The following is a 20,851-nucleotide window of genomic DNA, read 5'->3' as shown; positions in this document are numbered from 1 at the left end:
TTCTTTTGTTTAGGGAGTTTTTTTGTTTTTTTTTCTGTTGGGAAGGGGCGAGGGGTGGAGGACGCTAACGATGATGAAGGCGGATCGTGGTTGCGTACAGAACCAAGTCGTGTTTGTGTGTCGTGCTGTGACGCCTCCCCGTTTGTATGCTGGAATGACATGCAATTACATGCGGGTCTGGTGGGGGGAGTGAGAGAGGGGGGGGGGCACTCAAATTATGCCATCATTTAGCCGCAGCGTACGGATGAGAAAACCCAGCCACCACCTCATGCTCGCCCCCCCCCCCCCCCCCCCATGCCACATCAAATATCATGAAATCATTAGCGTAATAATCATGGAAATCTGTTTACCGATTAGCAACAGCCAGTCCCTTCTTCATCTCTGTTATCCTTCTAGAACGGCCTTTGCCTTTGGGAAGACATTTACAGGGAAGGAAACCAACCCCCCCAAAAAATGGATTCTCCCAAACTTTTTGAACTACGGGTCACACTAAGTGCGTAGCCAGGTTGGATTCCCTCGAGGGGTCGGCGCCTCTTGCGGCTGCCCGCCGCCGTCCGTCATCAGGACAACCGGGTTACCAGTCTCACTAAACTCTTCAACTCACTGAGGGACGCCGGCAAGCACGGCTCAAGTCAATCGGGTGCGAGAAATTAAGTTAGCATTTGTTGACCAATGTTATTACGGTAACAGGAAAACAGTCACTCTGTAAATCGAAAATGACTTTGTAATAGTTGCAAGACTAGATAAAATGTGTCAGGTATAATTTGTTTTCCTTGCAAAAGATTCTATCGCATTTTGTTCAGCTCGCCTGTCGGAGTTTTTTGAAAGCATTTCTTTTGTAGGTGTAAAATGTTTTTAACCTTGGAGGCGGTTTGTGCTCTTGTCTCAGAATACTTTCTTCCTACCAAGAACAACGTCCATTTCCTCTTGCGTGCGTCCGCTGGCAGCGTGCCCGGCGGAAAGCCTTGGCAGATCGGCAAAAGCGAATTTGCGAAGGCCGAGTGGTAACGTTATCGATAAAGCCGCTTTTTTTCTTCTGCTTCATTCCCTAAACGGCACGGACTGATTAGCGGCTGCCGGGGCTGCCTCTTTAGCGACGACTTTCCTTCTTCTTCTGAGCAGAGCAAAGCATCATTGGGAGTCATACTCGAGTTCTCTTGCCTCGCCGCTTGTGTACAAAAGCGGCGTAGCTAAACGCGATGCACTGGGAGCAATTATTTTCACTCGTTTTTACTCTTTGTTCTCTCACGTTCGCGCCGTCTGCCGAGATACGACAACAAAACGCACGACACAACAAATGTCTTCACATGCAAATTACCTAACGGCGGCGACTATTTTCTCAGGAATAAAATTGTATTCATAGAGTGCCAATGCACAGCAAATACGGAATATAAATAATACGGAATTGATTTCATTGTCAGGGGGTTTTGTCCGGAATGACATCTGCCATTTGGGAAAATCCATGCAAAAATACGATTTCAATGAATATTTTGCACACACAAATTAATTTGGGCAAAACCAATGCTAACGGTAAAATAGCATCTTACTAAAATCACAATGATGAACAAGAGAAACTTGCCCAACTAAGGTCTTTACTCTCCATTATGTGTCTTGGGTGTCATACTTTTATTTTATTACACGGTATAATTGTCTCTTTAAGCTTCTGAGGCGGGAATTCTGAAATGTTAATAAAACCTTGGCTTCAACAACTCACTCCTCACAATCATTAAGAAAACTACTATCTGAAGACTGAAAGAGGAAGAGGATGAAAAAAAAAAAAGATCAAAACCAAGACATGCTGAACTATTTAAACATTTTGGATGGCGTTCAAATCCCTGAACATTTTGGAAAGCCGTCCTAAAAAAAAAAAAAAAAAGGCTGCTATTAAGAAGAAAGCTCAAACAATACAGATTGATAAATAAAAGAGAGTGATGGTTTTATTCCAACAGTTTCAAGACAGGCATCTAAAAGAATAATATGTCTCAGCCTTAGTTGAGTTGACGCGCTCATCTGGAGAGCAGTACATCAGCAGAGAGCCATAAATGCCTGTTTGGAAATCTGCTGGGATGTTTATGCGAGGGGTTGAGGGGGAACAACATTTTGAACACTTCTACAAGTCTTCCTCAGGGGGGGGGGGTTAACATGCTCCGTTATTTACTGTTCCCGGCCCCCGAGTCGTAATCAAGAGCGCCGAGCTCCCCGGGCGACCGAAATGCCGGGGTGCAATCTCCCTATAAGCATAAACACACCCATAAATTCAAACGCGCCCGCCGCGGTCGCGGGGGTTGAATTCCTCGAGACGTTTTTTTTTTTTTTTTGCACTGAAATATACGGCGATAAAGAAACGGATGTGTGCTTTCATCACAGTGTGTGTAAAAGTTAAAATGCAATGTAATGTTAAAAATATATTCGGGTGTATAAAAGCCAACGCCTCCGAGGAAGCAATGATGCTGCTGCTCTTTCATGTTATCTTTCTTATCCGATTAGACAGACTCCAAAGTTAAGATCTCTACCTTTAAAAAGAAAATAACAATCATGGACACCATGAACTAAACACTGCCATATTTCCTCCATTGACTGTAATCCATTCTAATTGTCTCATTTGTTTTGAACTGTTGCAAGTGGTATAAGAAACGCACAACAGATTATTTTTATTTGATAGTTTTGGTTACAACATTTGTATTTTGGAAGTTTTTTGTTTTCATTGTCCTCATCATGTAAATCAAAACAAATTACAACAATAATGGTCTCGGTAATACTTGAAACTACTCCTCGGTAACTCCATATTCAGTTTTCTTTTTTTTTTTAAGTAGCTTCAAGATACTGTACTCATTTAGTCTGAGTGCATCTTGTGTGCTGAAGGCTCACTTCCTATTGCTATATACAAAGTGATTAATAATGTTAATGCATGTGACCCCTTTTTCTCTTGAATTATTCACATGAGCTTTTTATGGAGCACTGCATTATTGGATAGCTAACATACATTCCCATCCACTTGTTCAGATCTACTCTCTGTATCTTGCTTATAGGGGTTGAGATTTATGAAGGAATTGGAAACTTTATGCATTCAGGTCTGAGCTTAATGCGATACACTCGCGTCCGCTCGGAATCTCTGTCGGAGGACGCGTATTAAGCTCGGTATCATTTTGTTTGGGTTTTAAAAACAGATATGTCAACAATGTCGACAATTCATCGTTAGCCGCGTTGCGTTGCAGTTAATAAAAGCCGCTCGGAGGAAAACTGTTAAGATGGAATATCATTGTAGCAATTTCAGGGTCATTTGCGTAGTGTGGTTTTAGTATGCAGGGGGCCGGGGCGTGCGACATCCGCCGAGAACCAGGACCCTCGCTGACCCCCGTCTATAATTCATCCTGTGGAATAAGGGGCCAAAAGGAAAGCCACCCAAAAAGAGGAGCGGGAACCTTTTCGCTTTGTTGCATGGCACCGTGACCTCGTATTAAAGCGAGGTAGAAAGAAAGCCGAGAAATGGACATTAAATTTTAAGGTTTTCGTCCCGTGAGATCGTTTTGAGCGGGCTCTCGCGTTTATTGCTGTGTGAAGCTGGAGTGTGTGCGCAGGAAGACACTTTGTGAAGACATGGCAATGGTGTGTGTTATCAAATAGAACTTACCAGATGTTCCAATCCAAGTTTCATGCTCACGGCATCCCTGCAAGACAAAAGCACATTGACAAACTGTAAGTAAAGTTCACTCGCATAAAATGCCGCCTCTCCTTTGGATGACAAGCCGCTTGAGATACAATCAACAGCGCCTCTGCTGGATGCAGGCAAGTACTGCACTGTATTATTTCTTTTTTTTGTTGTTGTTGTGATTATTAATTACATTAAAAATGATGTCTGATAAACAGTGTATGCCGTGGAATGGCAAGTTAGGAAATGTGTGCGTGTGGGAGGTTGGGGAAGGGAAAGGCAAATTGGCAGTAAATAATAGATGCAATTTTGGCATATTTCAAATTTGCAGCAGTGGAAATCAAAAGATCAAGAGAATACAAACAGCCTCCGATCCCAGCACCCCCGACCAACTCTGGTCCCCATTACTGACAACTGTGCGGGTACGTTTGTGTGTGTGTGCACGTGCACGAAGAGAGAGGAAGGCTTATCGACAGGCTTCAGTTGCTAATGCAGCCGGCAGCATCACAGTGTAAATCTATACCATCTCTAAAATTACACGCTGTCTGATACCCCCCCCCCCCCCTCCCATTTCCCCTTCCCTCCCCAAAATCCATCCATCTATCCATCACACCGGACTCCATAAACGAGGTCATTCTGGCATCATTAATTTCAAATAAAGTCTGATGGAATAATATGATGATAGCAAGATTGATTAAAAAAAAAAAAGGACGATGAGGAAGAAATGGAGAGAACTAGCTGGCGCACTGCAATGTTCTTTACCCCAGAAAGATGTCTCGTATAACATAATATCTTCAAGAATACTCGGAAACGTAGTTCACAACACGCTGCAGGTCATTGGATTTCATCTGAGAGTATTTACATCTGTAGGTGCTGCTGTTTTGGTGAGCAACAGACTTCAAAAGGGCTGACAAACTGATGTCATTGCAACTACAATACAAACAAGCGTACAGGACGCAAGACGAGGAATTGCTTCACGAACCGCAAGATCAACTTTCACACAGTATGTGCTGCTGTTTTGATTAGCAACATTGGTCAAAAGAGATCAAGAGTGTTTGTGTGTGAGCGGCAATTACAATTATACCCCCACCCCCCCCGAGGGACGACTATGTGTTTATTTGTTCAAGATAGACAGATCGATGGATAGATAACTTCCCTTGAGGGAAATGAAGAAAATCTAAAGCAGCAATGAAAGTGAAGGGTCAAAAGGTAACCGCGAAAAAAAAAGCCGTTTGTTGCTTATTCCGTCGTGTCGGCAGCACAAAGTCGAGCACTTAAGGCCAACTTCATCGGGGGGCTGTAATTACATTACATTGTGACAAACACCCCGCCACATTTATTATACATGGCGGGGCGCGCGGCGGGCAGACAGCGAGACATTTGTTACCGTGGTGACAGTGTGTGTAATCCGCTAATGAAGCGCAATTAGCGGGAAACAATCGAACACAGGGGAGACACGGACACGCTCCAATCCCTCCTCCTTCTCCTCCTCCTGCATCCCTTCCACTTTCTTCTCCTTCTTTTCGCAACATATCGTTTCACGATTAAAAACATCGTGGCGTTTAATCAAGCTTTCTTTTTAAACTTCACGGTGGGGGCTAGCTAGGCAGTCAACACGCTTCTCCCGTGTTCAAAACATCATCTTCAAGTCTTGAGGGAGCAAACTCTGTTTCTCCTCATCCTCTCTCTGTCCTCACCCCTCCCCGTTCCTCCTTGGTGCCTTCCACGCAGCGGCGGCATTGATTTTTGAATTAGGCCACAATATTAAATAATTAATATACTTGCCGTGATTGATGTTTTGCATTAGGCCCATATTAGGTTATCAATCAAAATCCACTTGGTTTAATGTAATAATATTGAAAATGTGTCAGTGGCTGTTCATCCAATTTGTAGCGGAGGCAGGCCAGATCGGAATGGTCGGTGTAGCACAAGGCCTTGGGAGACGTGGCGGCCTCGCTCGCTTATAACCATTACGCAGCGGGACTCGCCGTCGGAGCAGAAATAGAAGAGAATACACGATGGGAATTAGGCGGGCGGAGGGGTGGTATGGGCTAAATGGCGATAAGAAGATGTTACATCATGAACCTTGAAACATTCAAGAAGTAGCTATATGTACATTTGGAATCTATTTTGGAAACTTCATTAGTAACGTGTGCCATTTAATGACATTAGTTTGAACTCTTTGAAGTAATAATCATTTCATTGACAAAACAGTATAATTTTAAATGAAAAAAAATTGAATATGTTTTTGTATTTTATTTGTCAACAATTATTGTCTCACTAGCAAAACGAACGTAACTGCAAATGGGATAAAGTCATGTCTACTTATGACTAACCCCATGCCTGAAAGAAATTAAGACAAAATGACTCCAATGAGCCGATTCACTCAAAACAGATTCTGACTCTTGTGATGTAATCACAAACAAAGCTGAACATCAGGGGAACACGTAATGCTAAAATTAAAGCAAAGCAATTTTTTTTTAACAAACAGGAAGTGACAGACTAAGAGTGCTAATGTTAATTACTGTGGTCGATGAAGTGAAGTTGGTCAAACAAACTAAGCAATGTCAAGGTCAATACGGACCAATTTAACACGGTGGCTTCCATCCATCACACTGTCGGTACTTTCCTGCTACTGCCTTCGGTTTCCCTCGCTAACCCATTCATAGATTTTTTTGTATTTTTTTTTTTTAGCCTTGATTCACACTAAACTTAAAAGTCCTAAACTTGAATTTTCTCCTTGTGCAGAAATGCTGCCTGTGTGAGAGAGTCGATTGGTGCTGACAAGCAAACGATTTATGAATCGTTTGAGTTATCGCCGTCTCTTTGTTCATTTAAAAAAAACATGTGGTCTAAAACACAGAACACTCTAATCTTTTGATTTTGAGGTTGTAAAGCGTCTTTTGAGAGCGCGGGGGAGCCGGCATCTTTCCCAAATGATGTCATGGATATCAGTGTCACTGTCACTGCCATGTGGAAGTGGTCTGGAATTCCAAACGGGGTGCATTTTGAATAAAGAAGTGGCGAGCTAAGAAATGAAGTTAGAACGAAATAACCGAGGACGTTATATGACTGAAGGAGACACCGTTCGTGTGTGTCAGCCACCCCATTTGCCACAATCAGGCGACTTGTCAAGCGTGTCATTGAGAATTCATATGTCGTTTGACTGCTGATATAACGACAGGCGTATTTATTGGAAAGTCGATTGACACACACGCAGACGCATGCACATTTGAATAAAAGAAAGCACGCTGTAATAAACACCCCCCCCCCATCAGTGACATGTGCCTTTTAGCAGCACAAGGCGAACGCTTGATATGAAGTAGTCGAGGGACGCGATACAAAAAGCCCGGTGTGCCCCTCAGGCTTGATTGCTATCGCCGCAGTTCCTTTTTAAACGTGGCTGTCATTTGAAATTGAAATGGCATTCTTCTGTGGGCGCTATCGTAGCAAGCTCTCGGGGTTTATGTCGCAAATAGAAAGGATGGTACACACAAACACACAAACAAGTTGGGCAAATGTCAGCGGGGGAAGGGGGGGGGGGGGCTGTCAATTCTCCGTGCAAGACCTGAGAGGAATATGGACTGTTTGGTTTTTGGACCCGATGGTATTGTCGGTAAGAGCATGGTTGAGATTTATCACTGAAGCACTCTAAATTCTTAATTCCGCCACCCTAAAATCCGGAAAATGTTTGAAGGTCGACTAAAATCGGTCAATTAAATTGACAGGCCGATTAATCGGTCAGGCCCTAGTTTGGACAGTGACGAAATGATGAATACGATTTTATTTTTTGGTCCCTTAACACATGCAACATTATATGTATAAATTACAGGCTAAACATTGGACTGTTTGTCCTTTATTGTTTAACGTCACAATGGAAAGACAAGTTGTCAAAAAATGTCTAAATTTCGTCGATGATGTGTTTTTAATCAGTTATAATCGATTAACACGCGGTGGCATTAGATTACGTTGTCACGCGGGAACACGGGAACACTCGTCCAAGAAAAATATTTCCTGTAATTAAGACTTGACCATCGCAATAACTTGCATATTTGGAGCAAATCAGTGCAAAGGCAAAGAATTTTTTTTCTCCAGCTTTATAGAGTGAAAGCAATAGCTCACAAAAGAAAACGCAAAAGGGGGAAACGTCGGAGAGCAATCCATTTCCCGGCGGTTTCTTCAATAGCAGGCGGCCGTCTTTCATATCGCCCAATTAGAGGCTTCCCTAATCAGAGCGCTACTTCTCCATTATCGAGAAGCAGACAATGACACCACCCAACATTCTGCTCACAAAGTCTGGAGATTGCTGCGCTCATACACAAAGAGCAAAGCGCCGCTACGGAGGGGTGGGATTTTTGTCACTGTTAAAATCACATGTGGAAATCTTTTGGCTCGCCAGAAGACTGATGGGGAACAATGGCGGCTTCGCGCAGCATCTGTCATGGCACAATATAAAAAGATGATCTTGGCATCAAATGGACAAAAAAGAAAAATAGGAGCGGGAGGAAGACGAGGTGGGGGGGCGGGGGTGGGGGCGAGAAGGTTATTCATTTGCAAATCAGGCCCTGGCGCTCAGCTCTATTTCAAGCTAGCAGCGGGTGCCAGGAGTTAACAAGGTAATCACTTTCAATCCTGCCCTTCAATTGGACATTGTACCCTCAGCCCGAGAAGAGCTTCTGAAGGAGGGGAGAGCAATATGGCTGCACAACTCTAGACAGGCGTGTGCGCAGAAGCAATGCACATTCTGTATTGGCACACATTTATATGGTCAATAATTACAATCTGACAACAAACTATTGGAGAACTTTTTCAGCAATTTGCTTGAAATATACGATTGAGATGCGGAGATTGGAAAATGAGAACAACGCCAATATCGGCGGCTTGGCAGACTGTTTGAATTTGTTCTATGATCAAGCTCAATTTAATCGCATCTTAAAAATATTCACGATTGAAATCGTTTTTTTTTTTTACACGATATTTGTCAGATTCAAATTCTGACAACTGAGTCATTACAAAATAATTATATATTTTTTTCGGTTGTCTTATGTTGCAATATGTAAAATCTGAAAAGATAAACAAAAATCGGGCCGATTAACTCTCATCAATATGAACCAGATTGATATGGAGGCAACAGCTCGTCTGACATTTGCGAGTCCGTGACATTTTCCTCTCATTTCTCCGCCCCTTCCAATTTCAACATATTTCCATTTGAAATCCAAAAAGACTGTTACAGGTGATCTAGTCACTCTGCATGACAAAAAAACATGGCAAAGCAGCAGCGAGGATCAGCCTACAGAGAATCGGGGGGGGGGGGGGGGGAGCAATACACGCAAAACGCTGGCATAAAGCTAAACCTGTCCTAATCCTTTCCTCCTCTCTTTGGCTTGTGTCAGCTGTAACCGGCTGGCCCGAGAGGCAGTTAGCCGCGGTTAGCGCCTGATTTGCATAATCAATATGACAACCTTATTTTTCGAATGCAAACAGGATTTTGTTGCTGAGCTACGTGTGCATGTGTGTGTGTGTGTGTGTGTGTGTGTATGTCGCTAGCCTCTGGCCAGCCTCAGTCATGGCCCTCTTTAGTCCTAATTAGATTAGGTGCGATTATCCCAGCTCTACCTTACAAGTGTACAGGCAGGATAAAGTGTCCACAAAGACCGGGCTGTCACAGCGACTCGGCTCCGGCGTGCAGGTTATCGAAGGTCTGGCGAGACACGTCGCATACATTGTTATTCATTTCATCTGCAAGTCGTGCCTTTTGCACTTTTCTTAGCGCCGTTGCTAGTCCTGCCGTGTCACGTAATCGCTAGCCCGGGGTGAGTCTTTCTTTCTGCCTGCCTGTCCGTCAGAATACAAAGCGAGGTGGCCCCGAGCGCTCGGCGGCCTGCGGGGCGAGCGCCGGCGTGTACGCTCTCGTGCGTCTCTCCCGGACTTGAAGGAAAGCGTGGCACAAAGGGGTTAAGACGCGGCGGCTGTTTCAAACTGCTAAAAGGGTTTGCTACCAAAACACAAGCGTCAACTTGTTCAATATATCCTGAAATGAATCTAGAATTTTTTTTTTTCAGCAAGAATAAAGTCAACTGGAAAGAATTAAAGACAACGATACACATTTGGATTCAAGTATAGTTGCAAACAATATTTTGAGATCCAAATATTAAATATGAATCTGGAATTCTTCTGAGACACCTTGACGTCAACTGCCTTTAAAAAAAAAAGTAATATTTTATCAATGGCAAACTTACTTTTTGTGATTTGTTTTTCTGGAGGAAAGCGGTCTTTTGCTATAAAGACTTGAGTGAAGTGCAGATGAATAAGCCCCTGAAGTGGCGAGAAAATGAAACATTAACAGTGTGCCACAACAATCTTCTTTTTAACGCCGGACCAAACAAACCCACAACCCTTTTTTTTTTCCCTGCGAGAGAAAAACATATTTTCGCCGACAAGTGCATTTACATAATGCTCTAAATCAGAGGCGGCCTGTCGTGTTTGGTGCTCATAACCCGGCCGGCGTACGATCCTGACTTCGGAGCCGTAAACAACCGCGGCGGTGAGGCGAGGCGAGATCTTTCGCAAACTGCTCCATGAAAGTCAAATTGCATAAAACAAAGTTTAAAGAAGAGGCGAGCGCGACTAAGGTATACACGGATGCAAAGAGACGACAGGAGAGAATAAAAGAGGGGAACAGGGTAATTGGATTGGGGAGGGTTGTGTTTTTCATGCATGTGTGTGTGTGCACGTTTGGGGTGGGGGGCAGAGGAGGAGGGGGGGGGGGACTTCTATTTGGCCGGATCTGGTCTCTGTCATCACGCTCCAGGCCTGGCTTCTCTTCGTGCCTGCAGCAGGTCTCCAACACATCAACACACTCGGACACACACTCACAACGCTAAATGTGTTAGCGCTACAAATCGCCAGCTAGAGCCAGTGTGTGTGTGTGTGTGTGTGTGTGTGTGTGTGTGTGTGTGTGTGTGTGTGTGTGTGTGTGTGTGTGTGTGTGTCAGGTTTTTTTTTTCCCCATGCAACTATTTGCATACTCCTTTAACAACTCACTAAATGGTTAAGCAGATTACAGAGCGCACTAAGTGGATTGTCACAGCTCGCTATCGCTCACTGGGGGTGTCTCTCCTGTGATTAAAAGTGGCCAGATCCCCCCCCCCCCCCCCCCCCCCCACACACACACACACTTTGCTCACACACAGGCACAAGCGCACATTTGGACGGGTCATTCATGGCCCTTTGTGGTCCAAAGTCACGGCAAAGACTATTAAGACAAATATGTTTCCGCTATGATGTTTTCGTGATCAAATATTTCGTTTTACAGCGGCAGTGCACAATTGAGGCCATTTGACGAATGACTGGCTGACGTTTTTCAAATTTTTTTTCTAAAGCTGCTCAGAAGCAACTTTTACTCATTATTATCTTCACGGCAAAAAGAGCATCTAATAATAGTCATGGCCCAAGTCCAGCGCGCAACTCAACCGCTTTTAATAAACAAATAAAACACCTCATTGATTTAATACACTGTGAGATTATCCAAAGGTTCTGAAGACGCTGTTTGTAGTTTCATTTACCTCCCCTAAGCAACACTTCTACAGACACAGCCTCCAGTCCTTTACACAACACACACAAACACACACAAACACACACACAAAAAACAGCGGTCACACATCCATACCACCCATGCACATGGGAGAGGATGCCGCAGGCTTTGGCTACCTACTTATATACAAAAAAAAACAAAAAAAAACACACTTTGTACACTTACAGTGTATTACCGACACTAATGAGCTGATAGATGTTGAACAGCGGCAAAGAAGCAGGCAATCTTTTCCTCGGTGTGAAACGAGGAGGGAGTTAAAACCAGCACAAACTGTGTGTGTGTGTGTGTGTGTGTGTGTGTGTGTGTGTGTGTGTGTGTGTGTGTGTGTGTGTGTGTGTTTGTGGGTTTTATTTTGTTTTCTCTGTGCCTCACAGCAACACGTCTTTCAGAGGTTAAGGCTGAAAAGATGGAGCAGCGCTAGCCAAGCGGAGGCCCGAGGCTCCCGCTGAGACCCCCATTGGCGAAGCAGGGTACTGTTCAGTTTTATCGAAGAGAGTGGAAAGGAAATAATGAGAGCAATCACTGAATGGGATCAAACGGGAATGAATGAGAAATCATGTTCGGCTCCCAAAGCTTTGGAATGTGGAAAAACGGTAAACACAGAGGCGCTTTCACAGACATCAGAAGACGCTTTCATGAAATGGAGACTCTCGCTTGGTATCTTTAACCTAAAGCTCATTACAGCTACTTTACGTTTGCATAAACGGGGGGGGGAAGATGTCTCTCCGAGCCCCAACCACTCGGAAGAGACCAGGACAGGTGGAGCCGGCACAGAATAAAAGTTCATCTTAATTGGGAAGACCTCGTTATCGAGGATGATGCAACGCCCGAAGGTTAGCGTAAATTTTGAGAAAAATTAGAGTTCAGGTGGAGAAATGTGACAGAGGAGAAAAAAATCTAAACTCGAGGTTGTACAGACTCGCCGATTTGTCAACAACTAATTCCACAATGACGTTAACAACGTAATGTCGACTACCCGCTACTGTTATTTTTTGCTCCGGCTCCCTGTCTCGTCAAAAAAACGCCGCGAGTACAGCGTGTTTTCTTTTACACTTAACCTGTCTGCGAGATTCAGCTCACCATTACGTGCATGTCAAGTCAACTTGATTTCTATAGCGTCCATTCACAACGTCTTAAGGCGCTTTAGCACGTTGAGCGTGTAACGAACGACACAGCTCATACATTATATATATTGTATATAAGAAAACCATCAGAAAGCACAAGGCAATGGAGGCAAAGGGGGAAAAAAAAAATCTCTCTCGAAAAAAAAATCTCAAATAGAACCCAGACTCTGTGGGACAACCGTCTGCTTTGAGATGGAGGGGAGGGGGAGCAGAATAGAGGAACGGCGGGTAGAATGGGCACGACAACAGCTGTATCAACAACTAATAGTCCCATCGTGCCAATTATTGGAAATGATCAGCGGTGGCGCCATAGCGAAAGGGTGCGGCGAGTCGGAGTTATCCGTTTGCCTTTTTAGACGTGATAAACAGCAAAATGTTTTGTTTTGGGCTTCCTACTCCCGTGGCGTGATGTCATCAATGTTGTCTCCGTCACCTCCCCGTCCTCGCATCCCATCGCGCAGGGGTGTCAAACTCTTTTTTCTCGCGGGCCGCATCGTAGTTTCCTTCGGAGGGCCATTATGACTGTCAACGCATATATTATATACAGTATAGGCTACACAACAAACTGATGAATAACGAGCTTTGAAAATCAGACGCTAGTAAAAAAAAATTCGAATATTCTAAAAAGAGGCATGGTAATAAAAAATTGCTAGCAATTATCTGTCGTTTCTAAAAAGTGAAAACAATTTGCAATTTTAGTATTGACACATGAAGTCAATGAACAATTTGTCTTCGCGGGCCACGTAAAATGATGCGGTGGGCCGTATATGGCCCCCGGGCCTCGAGTTTGACACCCGTGGCATAGCAGATGAGGCTCGAAAATAACCTTCTAAAATTGGACATTTGATGGAAATGTTATAATCATATTACAGCATTTTGTGTTGCCTTTTGTGTTGACAAACGGCCCATCTGTCATTTTGAGTCTTCCACTTAGGATCACAATATGTGCTTTGGTGCAAGCGCACACTTTTTCGCACAAGTTAAAGAAGATGATCGTACGGTGGCACGCGTCATTAAGTATATGCCACCGATGTGGTGATTAATTTGGCTAACTCCATTAAAAAAAAAATTGGAATCCAGGAAATCCACCACTGAAGCACAAATACAGAGCCAGGGGGAAAACAAAAGACGTCGGGCCTGGCCGGCGCACATCGGCGCACCTCCAATCACCCACTTAACCCTTCGCCACTGGTGAAAAGCAACAAGATCTCTTAACAAGACGTCGTTTCCAATGAATTTTGCATGAAAACACGCCGGCGGAGCACCAAGTTGCCTGCTGTCATACTAGAGGAGCGCTAAATGTTTAATGACGACAACAGCGCGTGCACAACAATGTGGGTTGTCAGGGTGCCGCTCTGAACCCCCCCCCCCCCCCCCCGTCCCGCTTTCATCCTGACAGACTCTCCAAAAAAGCTCCTGAGCCCTCGCACCTACCTCCCCTCCCACCCAGCAAGGAACCCTGGATGGAAATGAGCTTGGAGTACTACAGTGTGAGCGCTGTTTGCGAGCCAAGTGATACAGATCACGGGGGTTTAAAATAAGACCCCCCCCCCCCCCCGTCCCCGACATCACCATTAGACGAAGACGAGAGGAAACGAGGGAGAAGACAAGGTGGCGGGCGCAGACAGGATGCACATCTGCAATCCTTGAGTTGAAAATATTCCTCAAACGTTTCACATCTGTCAGCTGTCTTTCTTGGGCGAAAGGAGCAATTGTCATCCTGCTCATCTACCGCGTCGTCCCGGTTTAGGCTGCCGATAACGACGTGACGAAGCCCACAGAGGCGAGTCGAAAAAGTTTACCATTGAGTTTTTAAAAGGGGGAGTTTGTAGCTTCCAAACTGCTAGAGGGCTGAACGATTTTGACGAATAATCTAATTCAGGTTTTTTTTTTTATAAAAAAAAGATTATATTATAATATTACTATATTATTTTATTATTATATTTTTTATTAGTACTCTATAATTTTATATTATTTAATATTTTATTATTTTTTTCAATGATAGGCAGTTTGAACCGCATCTAATCTTGCTACAGGTGGTTGCATGCGACACACACAACACACACACACACACACACACAAACCTCGGAAGTTCATATGTCCGCTCAAATGAAGACAAGCTCAAGCGGGGTCAGCGATAAAGAAGGAGATTCCTATCGGCGCTGAAGGATATTGAAACCTTAATAAGAAAATAGATATAGTTGCCTGGCTTAACATTTTCTTTGATAGCTTTATTTGTTTTCCTGATAGCCATCTAAGAAAAGCAATATATAATGACAGCAAATATAGAAGCGCTATTTCTTTAAAAGAAACGGCATGCGTTCTGAAAATGAATTTGGGAAGATCGAAAAACGCTTTAAGACCTCTCTGTTCAACGACCTTGGGAGATGAAAGATTTTTCTTTGGCTTTATTTACTTCCTAATTCAAAAAGAGGACGACACCAGCGGTGATGCGGCGAGACGTTCTGATTGGCTGAATCGGTCCACGGGGGGGGGATTTTTTTTTCACGACACGCCTCATGTAAACTCAAATGATGCAAAATGCCACCTGTTAAAATACAAAATTAATAACACAAAACAAAAATATGCGACCGTAAATATATATATAGCCACTATATATCTATGATATATAATTTTGACTCTGTTTAAAGTCTGTTTAAAGACAAAATGATGGCTAGCTGAGCTCTGGCGGTGCTCATTAAACACGCCGCCGCACACGGAGTTGGCACCGTGTTGCATATTTGAACGACTGTGGGATTTCTTCTATGTCAAACGGTAGCTCAGGCTGAGCTGGTCAGCGTTAACATTTGATATCAATTATTTCACTAGACATGTGGAATGCGTCTTTTACATTTTTCCCATAGAGTGGAACCTCATGTTACAAATGTCATTGTGTACGGACAATTTAAGTTACGCACAATTTTTTGGGGGGGGAAAAAAATGACTATTTTTGGAACTGGCATACTAAATGCTGGACGTAGGTACAACGGTTGGAAGAGCTCACTTACTGTGCATCTGTTATTGTATTCCTACGAGATTGAAATTTATTGAGGTTTGCTAATAAATTGAGATTGGCTAGACAGTGAAAATTTCCATAAAGCACCCACTTCGGATTGATTTTAACTTGTGAGTTCAGTCCACCCACACTGATATGAGGCTGAGCAGATGGTGCGCATCACTTAAGCACACACATACATCAATCAACGTTCAATCTGACGTTTTAAAAATGGGCGAAACTCATTCTGTGTATGGACACACACACACACGGACACAAAAATAAAACAGGCAGTGTATTCTTTTCAAACAAGGCTATTGTTCAGCTCTGAGTAACCCGAATAGGAAAAACATCAATCGCCTCAAAACAACTCCAAATATATTGTCAAAAATATTTAATAAACAACTGCAGTTGAGCAAAAAAAAAATATATATAAATATATATATAAGCATGCAATATTGGCGAAGAATTAAGGATGCTATTCTGGTCGTTTGCCCTGAAGCAAAACAACCTGTACGCTTGCAGACCTCAATGAAAGGTTGCAATCTCCCACTTTTTTGTCCCAAGACAGACACCAAAGAATCGTCGAATCTTATTATGCAGCAAGACTTATTGCGGGCAGACCACGAGCGGCAAAAGTTGCAAACTTGAACAAAGTCGCTAAAAAATGGAATAACCTTGGACTCCTCTATCACCGTGTCATCTTTTCTTACAAGGGGGAACTGGATCAGATTAGCTGAAAGGGTGCGGGCCCATGTTTGATTGCAGAAAGAAATTGAAGGAGAAAGCAGCGATGGGTCAAAGGATTGAGTGACGGATGGATAGAAGGAGCACCAAGACTAAGCTTCATATTTGCCCTGGGTTATATTCTGTGTGTTCTCTGTGGAGTGGACATTAGGACTAACACGGGAGCGGTGAGTCGACTGGCGCGTGTACGTTTGCGTGTCGCGGGTTATTCATCACTTACGTCTTTTTCTCCGCCTTGTCCTTGTTCTTCTCTCGGTCCCTTTCCCGATCCCGTCCCTTGTCTTTATCGCGGCCCTTATGTCGGCTCCGGGTCCGCTCTCTGCTGCGGCTTCTTCGGCGGCCGTGGCTTCCTCTGCTCCTGCTGCGAGAGCGCCGGTGGCGGGAATGAGACCTAGAAGACAGACGTTTAAACAAAGTTTCAGAATCCTGAAGGCTAGAAATAATCAACAGTGTTGAGATGTGAGAGGTCCATATTATGTACACATATATTTGATCTATTTTTTAAATACATTCAAAAAATATATATATTTTTTCTATATTTGTATATAACTATATTTTATAGTTTTCTAAAAATGTATATATAAAAAATAAAAAATATATAAATATGAAAATAAAATTGTAAAAATATATATATATTTTAAAAAATATATATATTTTTTACAATTTTATTTTCATATTTATATATTTTTTATTTTTTATATATACATTTTTAGAAAACAACCAGATCAAAATAGCCACCGAATAGATTGCGGTCCAACTTTTAAAGTGAGCTCGAGACGGTTGCGATTTTCAATCGGGCATCACTCATACTTTTAGTTCTCTTTCACGCTCTCTGTGGTTCTCCGTCAATACTTTTGACAATAACATATAGACGATATAATAAAAGAATTGATAACACGTCCCCCCCCCCCCCAAACCGCTGGAAAAGTAGATTAAATCGACAGCCCGGCTGTCTTTGTGGAGTCGTTAGAGGAGATAGAGGCAATGTAATTCTTGTGACTGTCACCAAAAAGGCTTCCTTTAAGCGCTCCGCGTTCATTTTTCACTGTGTGGGCATAATGTCACGGTTACATAAAATCAAACACACACATACACACGCTGCGGTGATATAGCCAATTAGAGCTAGGCTCAGAGGAGGACCGCTCCTCGGTATTGATCCCGTAGCTGACCCCCCTGGTCTCCAAAAGATTTACAGTTGGAGATGTACTCTCTACATAGTTGTACCCACACATGTCAACAGACATAAAAAGCTAACATGAAGCCATACAGAAACGTTTATTAATAATAATATTAATAATACTTGCTTGATTTCAAGCAAACCATTTGATCAGTGTTGCGTTGGTGGGCCATCGTGATTGGAAACCCCAGTAGAAATCAGCTGCTATCGTTATTTTCCATCATCTATCATTTTATTGATTTGTCTATAAAAACAGTCAAACCTGCTGTCCACAAGCTTTATTGCTTTCCCCCCTCCTTTATTAGTTTGCAGTTTGGGACATCCACAGCTGTCTCTCTGCCGACAGAAAACTAATCATTTTCTTCAGATGCCTGTCACCGTACAAACAGACAACAGTCTGACAACTGTTGCAATCAATTAGGAGCCGAGGAGAGCGTCGCCGTCGCCGCGGGGACGGGTTGCGCTATTTTGAGGCGATTCGGGTGGGGAAAAGAGTTGCAGTCGGGGTTTTGGGCCATCCGACAAGACAGAAGCGAAGCTTAAGTCTACAGTCAAAAAGGACGATTTTGGACGCATCTATTTTAGGAAGAGAGTCGTTTAAAGTGCTCTGATTAAGGTTACAGAAAGTTCGGATGTTCTAGTAGGCTTTTCTAGTCAATGGGCATTTTTTTTCCCCCCCATTTGGATTATTGACAGGTTGGAGGTCAAATTAATAAAGAGAAAAAACTTTGACATTTAAAAAAAAGAAAAATTCAATTTCAAAACACAAATTAAATGTCAAAAAATAAAAATTCACAATCACAAAATTCTGGCATTTGCACAGGGGTGTGTAGACTTTTACATCCACTGTAAGTTACCAATGACTTTTGAATTTAAATAAACTAGAATGCTTGTAGGCAACTCCAAACAGCAAAAAAAAAAAACCTGACTGGTGATTAAGACTCACTTTTTCCAGACTAATTGATTTCCTAAACTTTGAAACACTTCACTTAATACTCCTCTCATTTGATGAATCCTACTTTGCGTGCAATTACTTCCCTCGCACCTTTTGTCGAGACGCAGCCGAGCAAAACCGCAAGCGTGAGCGCCCATTTTAATCAAACATCTGATCAAATATGATTGAGTGTGTTTATCAGTGTGCACCAAAGCGTCCGTTAAGATTCACAGAGAATCACAGCTAATGGGAAAAGGGAAAAGAAAAACATTGGCATTTGGGGTGAGGGAGGGGGGGGGGGGGGTCGGTTCGGAGTATCCAGGCGAGATAATTCATCAATGGCGCAAACAGACTTTGGAATGAGTGACTCTGTGTGTTGACAATGCCTGCGCATGTTTGTAATCAACAGTACATGAGGGGGGGGAAAAAAAATAGGACAGAATCGCAGCGTTCCAAGCTTTCGTCTTGCATTGAGCGCCAAGCAAACTGCGGCCAGAAGCCGCAGATGCGTTCGACACAATCTCCGTCTCTGTTTCTGTCTCCCCCCCTCTCTCTCTCTCTCTTTTCTTCCCTGTGAAGAAACAGCCCACTTCTGGGGGTGTGCGGCAAATTAAATTGACTGTAGTTAATAGAGTGAGCCTGTGCTGCTAAATGTCAATTTCCTGACCAAGTCCTTCCCCTTGGAGAATGATTAGCTAATTTAAAGCTGGGGATAAACGGGCTAATGCAAGGCGAGCGCAGATAAACCTTTGCGGCCGGACCTCATGCCGAGTCTTTCCTCCGCTTTACATTTCATTGGCCTTATTATCTCCGAGGGAAAATAGGTGTCCCTGTGGCCTAAACATATTTTTCATTTGTAATAAAAGGCCCTTGCTGTTTGCTCCCACATATGAGCCCCCATCGCTGGCTTGTTTCACCATTCCCCGCCTCGTTTCGCCATCTCCATTAAATCCCGCCCGCTGCAATTGGCCGGCACCGTTTTTCCCGGTGAATTATCAATCGAATAATTATGCGGCACGTCGGGAGCCGGGCTAACGCTTATCGCCGCTGACCCCTCCCCTCCCTCCGGTGGGCGCCGGGATATGATCCCTTCACCGGAGCCCATTGGGGTAATTACGTGAAGCCGGATGGTGTGTTACCCTTATCGGTCAGAATTCTATTTCTGTATTTTATTGAAAATTGGACATTAATGGCAGCGACGCGATATGACGCTCGTCAGATACAGGTGAACGCCTCCGTTGGCATTTGACCCCGACCGAGTCATTATTGATACCGTGTAGGGTGCTGAGCGTCGGCACACCAATTTCTTATCTTCAAGCAATTTCTGCAGAATTCAGATTGTTTCCTCTTTTCTCCATCTACAATCCAAAAAACCTCCAAGCAGCAAAGTCCAGCATTGTTTGTCCAGATATGCTGACATAATTAGAAGAACAACAAATCCAGTCAAGTTCTTACAGCCCGGCTTGCCTTGCGAAAATAAAATCCCTGTCCATTAGGCCGCTCTGAGCGAATATTTCAGTGACCCCAATGTGACCAGGAACCCGTTTGAAGAATTTGAGAGATGCTTTAAATGAGCTCACAATAGTTTTCAATTAAAATCGTTCAACATTGGCAGGATTTCGAACGTGACATTTCTTTTCGACTTTTACGAGCACATTGGGAACTTTTGATTGGACAGCTGGCGATCCGATGTTTTTGGACTGCTTGTTTTCTATACATCCTGAACCAATGCACTCTGATCAAACACGATCATCTGAGTAAACAAAACACAAACTATAGCTTGCTTGGCGTCAACGATAGCAAACAGGAGACAAACTGAAAAAGAAACGGGCTACATTTGAAGAACTTCATTAACGTCGAGTTATTTCCACTGACGGCGCGCAGCAGCAGTTTAGTATTCCGACTTAAAAGTCACTTTTCAGTTTTGTTTTCTTTTTTTCTCCCCCATCCCTGGCATTTCAATGTGTCTAAAAAGCACCTTGAGTGAGCAATGCGTATTCGCCGCTGCCAAAAGACGCGGAAAACAGCTGTTCCCGCCTGACGCTGCCAGCTGAACGGAATGCAAATATGTTAACCATCCAGAATTTATTACTTTTGAGTGCTCTTCAAACGCCACAGCAGACACAAGTTTAATTTATGATATTCCTCTAATTATGAGAGCTGTTGAAATCATTTCCCAAGCTGCTTCCTGCTTCCAAGCAGTCACATTATCCCTTCCCTCGGTTCACGCACAAGGAATCGCTGGCTGCAAAGTAGGTGATTGTGAAGACAATTAAGACAGCAAAGGCAGAGCATGAAAAGATCCACAGAGATGTTTTTTTTTTTTTTTCTTCCCTCCCCACTAACCCTCCCCTCGGTCCTCCCTCTGCGTCATAAAAGCAATGTTTAGATTTGTCATAATCGGCTGTTTGCTTTCAATTTAAGCAAGCGTCAACACAAACGTCTGCAGTGCGAGGCTGGCTGGGCTGTGAAGCAGAAATGAGACGGCGGGCGGACCACCCACCCGAATGCACACACACGGTTACACACACAAGGTCAAGTCATTTAGCAGAGTTCAAAAGATCCTTAGATCTATACGAACCTACGCCGGGCAGCCGACGATGAGGGCAAAAGACGAATTTGTGCCGAAAG

General features: G+C 43.5%; 1 protein-coding gene across 2 annotated transcripts in view; it reads right to left on the bottom strand.

Moving 5' to 3' along the window:
- Positions 1-20,851, bottom strand: part of rsrc1 (arginine/serine-rich coiled-coil 1) — a 68,924-nt gene that overhangs the window by 37,958 nt on the left and 10,115 nt on the right. For both annotated transcript variants that reach the window (XM_085916780.1, XM_085916779.1), the window contains exons 4-5: positions 16,330-16,500; positions 3,632-3,668 (exon numbers count right to left, since the gene is read on the bottom strand). In XM_085916780.1, coding sequence (XP_085772906.1) covers positions 3,632-3,668; positions 16,330-16,500 — 208 coding nt within the window. The remainder of the gene's footprint in view (positions 1-3,631; positions 3,669-16,329; positions 16,501-20,851) is intronic.

This window comes from Syngnathus leptorhynchus, chromosome 7 (genome assembly GCF_054491065.1).
Source record: "Syngnathus leptorhynchus isolate UIUO chromosome 7, UIUO_Slep, whole genome shotgun sequence".
NCBI lineage: Eukaryota > Metazoa > Chordata > Actinopteri > Syngnathiformes > Syngnathidae > Syngnathus > Syngnathus leptorhynchus.
This window is presented reverse-complemented; position numbering and strand designations above follow the sequence as displayed.